Source organism: Solanum dulcamara, chromosome 1, assembly GCF_947179165.1.
Source record: "Solanum dulcamara chromosome 1, daSolDulc1.2, whole genome shotgun sequence".
NCBI classification, from domain to species: Eukaryota; Viridiplantae; Streptophyta; class Magnoliopsida; order Solanales; family Solanaceae; genus Solanum; species Solanum dulcamara.
The window spans coordinates 33,932,727-33,938,525 of NC_077237.1; the positions used below are offsets into that span (position 1 = coordinate 33,932,727).

Sequence of the window (5,799 nt, forward strand, 5' to 3'; positions counted from 1 at the left end):
ATGACATTCAAAGAGTACTGAACATGTCTATCGCCCTAATACTCAAGTATTGATTAGCCTGCTTATCTATTGAGTCTCTAATAATGATCTAAATGCATATGGTTACTCACTACTCTACTCGTACATATTGTTATTACAGCTTTCATCGAGTCTCGGGCCGGGTATGTTATCGTGTACATTTTACTACATTATCCAGCGAGTCCCTCACTAAGGGGCCGGGTATGAAAAATGAAGATATAATGATGCAATGATATAGTTATGACACCGAGTCCCATGATGGGTCGAGTACGTTATATGTGCGCATGACTTTGTTCACTAAGTCCTTTACTAGAGGGCTGGGTACGGTATATATATATGATGATATGATAATAAAATGATACGATTATGGAACCGAGTCCCATAATGGGAGGGGTATGGTATGTGATAATAATATGCATGATTTTTTTCATAATGCACAGATACAATGAGTTCTTGATTATCATACTAGTCTCCTGAACTCTCTACTTCAGTTATGATCTTTTTTATGATATTTTATGCTTTATATGCTCAGTACATATTTTGTACTGACACCCTCTCTTCGGGGGAGGGGGGATGCATTTCATGCCTGCAGGTGCAGATAGTTGCTTTGGTGATCCGCCAGCTTAGGACTTCTATTTCATTGTCTTGGAGTGCTCCATTGTCTCGGAGCCTAGATTTTTGGTACAGATCCTTTTGATGTACATATATGTTTATTCAGGGGTACAGTGGGGCCCTGTCCCACCATATGATACTTTTGATACTCTTAGAGGTCTGTAGACATATGTGTGGATTGTGTGTATATGTGTTTAGTTGTGTCTATATAACTTATATTTTGGAATGTTCCCATTCGTAGTGGTAGCCTTATCGGCTTGCGTATATACATATTTTGGGATGTTGAACGTAGTGGAAGCCTTGTCGGCTTACGTACTATGTTATCTTTTGATGGTTATAACTCCTCAGGAGACAGGTGGCTTTGATATATATATATGTGATAGTTTTGGGACAACATTCCATCCATAAAAGTTCCATATCGTATCTAGTTTCGGATTGACTATAGATAACAAGTGCGTACACGAGTGTCCACTTTGGGCACTAGTCATGACCTATGGGGTTGTGTCATGACAAATGTGGTATCAGGGCAGTTCATCCTCGAAGCGTCTATAGGTCATGTCTAGTAGAGTCTTGTTAATCGGTGTGTTTTACACCACATCTATAAATAGGAGGCTACATGACATTTAAGATGTTATCTTTACTTCTTATTCTAGATCGTGCGATAGAGCTATATTATAAGGATAATCCTCCCCCAACAGATTATTATGTTTACAACTATGCCTCCAAAGAAAGTGATAGCTGCCATAAAGGCAAATCTGTACCAGGAGAGACTAGTAAGACTCAAAGAGTTACTAGGATCCGTTTCCAGTCCGTGTTCGAGATTATACTTTAGTAAGCAAGCTCTACTACACCATTAGCTCCAAAAGAGCTTGGAGCAGCAGTAGCTGCAGATTAGCGGGTCGAGGGTTCATGAGATACGCAGTACCTGAGCCTCCCGCTCCCTTGCCAGGGTGGAGGATAGGGTCATGAAATACGCAATTTAGTTAGTGACCAAATTAACGGCAGGGCAGGCTCACAGGCTTGGGCTAGGAGTTAATTATTTAGATAGACATAATAGTCTAAGGGTTCTTAACTTGTTACCCCCCAGAGTTCTATGGGTCGAGGCCTGCGGATGATCTACAGAAGTTTATTCGACAGGTGCTGCGTACGTTGAGTATAGTGGTGCCTATGATAAGCCTCGTCGGCTTATATGTTAACTTGCCGTTGATGTACTATAACTTAAACAAGGGACATATTTACTTACAGATAGCAGGGATATACGCGATTGCCCAGTTCGAGCACCCATCACAGCCTATGGGGTTGGGTCATGACAATTGCGTTTCATGCCCGCAAATATAGATACTCATTTCAGGGATCTGCCAGCTTAGGATTTCCATTCAGCTGTTTTGGAGTGCTCAATTATCTTAGAGCCTAGACTTTTGGTACATATCCTTTGATGTATATATTTATTTATCCAAGGGTACGGCGGGGCCCTGTCCCATCATATGCTATTGTTAATACTCTTAGAAGTCTGTAGATATATGTGTGGGTTGTGTATGGGTGTTTTTCGGTTGTGTTAGCATGACTTATTTTGGGGTATTCCTATATGTAGTGGAAGCCTTGTCTGCTTGGGTGTATATGTATATTTTGAGATGCTGTATGTAGTGGAAGCCTTATCGTTTCATGTATTATGATATTTTGGTTGATTATGACTTCTCAAGAGATAGGTTACATTGATACATGTATGTAACATTTTTAGATGACGTTATCTTTTCATGAAGCCTCCATATTATTTTTAGTTTCAGTTTGATAATGTCTAACAGCTATGTAATAGCTTATGGGCAATGGCGGAGCCAGAAATTTTATGAAGGGGGTTCAAAAAAAATTAAACACGCTAATCATATCCATAAATAAACGGGTCGGATCAAATATACCTATTTTGCAAGAAGCAGGGGCCCTTCTACAAGTTTTTCAGTTTCTTTTGAATTCTCTTTAGCTCCTGAAAGTGCAAATGGTAAACTTTTATATTTAAAAAGACTTAAAATAAACACCAACTCAAAGTAAAAGCACTCTTCCTCCACAAAAAAAAAATTGACATAAAATGGCTTCAAAACAATACAAAAACATCCTGAACAATAGAAATTATTATATCTTGATATGTATTACAAAACATAGTAATAATTACACCACCTTGAAGGGGGATTAAGAAACCAAACACACGAATAAGCATATCAAAACATTGTTTTACAATTGAAATTCAACTACATACACTATTACAATTGTATTCTACGAGGTTTCATATCTTGAAATGTCTTAATAATAGCATCATTAGAAATACTATCAAATACATCTTTTTCTAAATAAGGCACCAAACAACCACTAAAAAAATCATCACTCATTTGGCTCCGCAAGTTATTTTTGATAAACTTCATTGCCGAAAAAGCTCTTTCAACGGAGGCAGTGACAACTGGTAGAAGTAGAGCAAGTTTCACTAAGCGGAATACCAAAGGATAAGTAGAATGTTTCTTTGTCTGAACTAATCTTTTGGAAAGATCACAAAGCCCATTTAGACCGGAGAACCTTTCATCAATATCACGAACATCAATAACATAACTTGCAAGTTGATTCTCAAGAGCACTCATATTAGATTCATCAAAGTCATCCGGATATAATTTCGCCATTCTCATTACTTTTTTGATGTCAAAACTTGAAAATGAGTTAATTGGATTTAAGCAAGCAATTCCATGGAGCAAATTGGTAGTCACTTCATCAAAACGATCATTAAGTTCTTGAAGTTGCCAATCAATAATATTGCAAAAGACTTCAACACGATAATGATGTAAGATTGTATAGTTAGCAAGCTTTCGTCGTGATCTTAAAGAGCTAACATATGGCTCCTCAAAGTTAGGTATCAAAACATCATGTTTGATACAAAACGTAGATACCTTAGCAATAAGAGAGTCCCATTCATCATCCCTTAAAACTTGCAACCTTCTCTTTGCTACTTCAACAAGTAGCATGGCATTTGCAATATCTTGCTCCTTTTTTGTAAGCATTTATTAAGCTCATTTGTAATTGCTAAGACATTTCTCATCAAATGCAACATGAACGCAACCTTGTATGTTCGGCAAGCTTCGAGATGTCCCATTGCCTTAGCTCTTTCATCCAATTTCGTGCATCAAGAGCAAGTGATTCAAGAATATCAAGAATAGAGCCAAACATAATAATAAAATTATTAAAGGATTTATAATGAGATCCCCAACGAGTGTCACAAGCTCTTGAAAGACCAAGTTGTTGATTCAAGCCCCTACCGGTTGTAAGTTCACCCATATCTAATGCCTCTTTAATTATTTCTTTTTGAGAATCACGTAATTCATCCATACGTTTAAAAGAAGATCCCAATACATTTAAAATATTTGAGACCAATACTACAAGTTTTCCCACTTCAACACACTTTTTAGAGACCCCAACAAGAGTTAGTTGAAGTTGATGAGCAAAACAATGGATGGAATGAGCCGATCTACTTTCTTGCCTAATCAACATTTTAAGGCCATTGATCTCACCTTGCATATTGCTTGCCCCATCATAACATTGTCCACGCACACTTGATGGACTCAAAGAATGTTGAGCAAGTAAATTAACAATTGCCTCCTTTAGAGATGAAGCACTAGTATCTTGAACATGAACAATGTCAATAAGTCGCTCCATCACAAATCCCTTTTTATCAATATACCGAAATACAATAGCCATTTGCTCCTTGTGTGACACATCAAAGGATTCATCAACTAGCAAGGCAAAGTAATCACCATTTAATTCCTCAAGAATAGCTTTAACGGTCTCTATTTTACACGCACTCACAATATCTTTTTGAATCATTGGAGAAATCATTTGATCATTTTGAGGAGCATGTTCTAGTACATAATCACAGATTTTATCACATTTTTTGGCATACCATGAGAGAATTTCAAGAAAGTTACCCATACTAAGTGATGATTTAGATTCATTATGACCTCGAAATGCAAATCCCTGAGTTATGAGAAGTCTTACTACATCAACCGAAGCACTTAAGCGAATCCAATATCCATACTTGAGTTGATTAGATTACCTCTCAAATGCAAATTGAATAGACTGTTGTTGTCGTAATAAATCTTGACATTTCTTTTTTGATTGATTATGTATGCTATTTGGTAGACCAATATGTTTGTCAAGACTACTCTTTTTATTTCAACTCTTAAACCCAACACTTGAAAATACTTCACCTCCTCCTTGATGAATGTTATGGTCTTTAAATAGATAACAATACAAACAATAGACTGCATCTTTACTAACACTATACTCCAACCAATCATGATATACATCATCAAACCATTCACGATTAAAACGACGTATTGATCCAAAAATATTTGTTTGAGGATACTCATGCACTGCTAGACGAGGTTGGCAAGGACCATTCAAAATGTATGCTGTTCTAATAACATCACGATGATTTGGATGATAGTTCAATATTGAGATTCTTTCACCAGGATCAAACTTTAAAGAACCCAAATCAAATTCTTGAGAAGAATGTAATGATACTTCCGAATGATTAGCATTTTCTTCTTGGTTAGATTGACTATGACTATGAGAGACTAAACTTGATTTCGAAACTTTGGTGAAATACTTCTTCATTGAAGCTTGAAACTGAATCGTAAAGAGCACATAAATAAGACAATAAATACCATTATACCAAAGCCAAAAAAGGACAAACGCACTAAGGTTACCTTCGTCCGCAAAATAAAACTCAGATATCAGAATTGAGATCAGTACCAATTAGTTCAAAAGGGTAAAATTTTAGATAATCAAATAATTGACTCAATTTTGTTATATAAGAAAACACTGATCTAATATAATCAAATAGTTACCATTGAATGACCAAAAAAAATCATTATAAATGATGAAACGTGGTAATATCAAATCTCTTAAATTAATACATTTCTAAATCAACTCACATTATTGAAAAAATGAACACCACTAATAAGATAGCAATACATATGTTATCTTGTGAGTAGACAACCAAACACTCCTAGTCTCCTATAAAAGCATAATGGAATAAGTCAAAGAATAACATTTGTGAAAATATCTTAAAGGACTACTTACAAATTAAATTTTTTAAAAAATATTTTCAAAGTATGAAAATGAAAGATCTCTGAC

At 35.9% G+C, this 5,799-nt stretch overlaps 2 protein-coding genes across 2 annotated transcripts; both read right to left on the bottom strand.

Annotated features, from left to right (window-relative positions):
• Positions 1-2,882: 2,882 nt before the first annotated feature.
• On the bottom strand, positions 2,883-3,665 carry LOC129892537 (uncharacterized). The gene has a single exon (XM_055968124.1). The coding sequence runs from the start codon at positions 3,663-3,665 to the stop codon at positions 2,883-2,885; it is 783 nt and encodes a 260-aa protein (XP_055824099.1).
• Positions 3,666-3,702: 37 nt separating this feature from the next.
• On the bottom strand, positions 3,703-4,497 carry LOC129892549 (uncharacterized). The gene has a single exon (XM_055968135.1). It carries the CDS (start codon positions 4,495-4,497, stop codon positions 3,703-3,705), a length of 795 nt encoding a protein of 264 aa, XP_055824110.1.
• Positions 4,498-5,799: the final 1,302 nt, after the last annotated feature.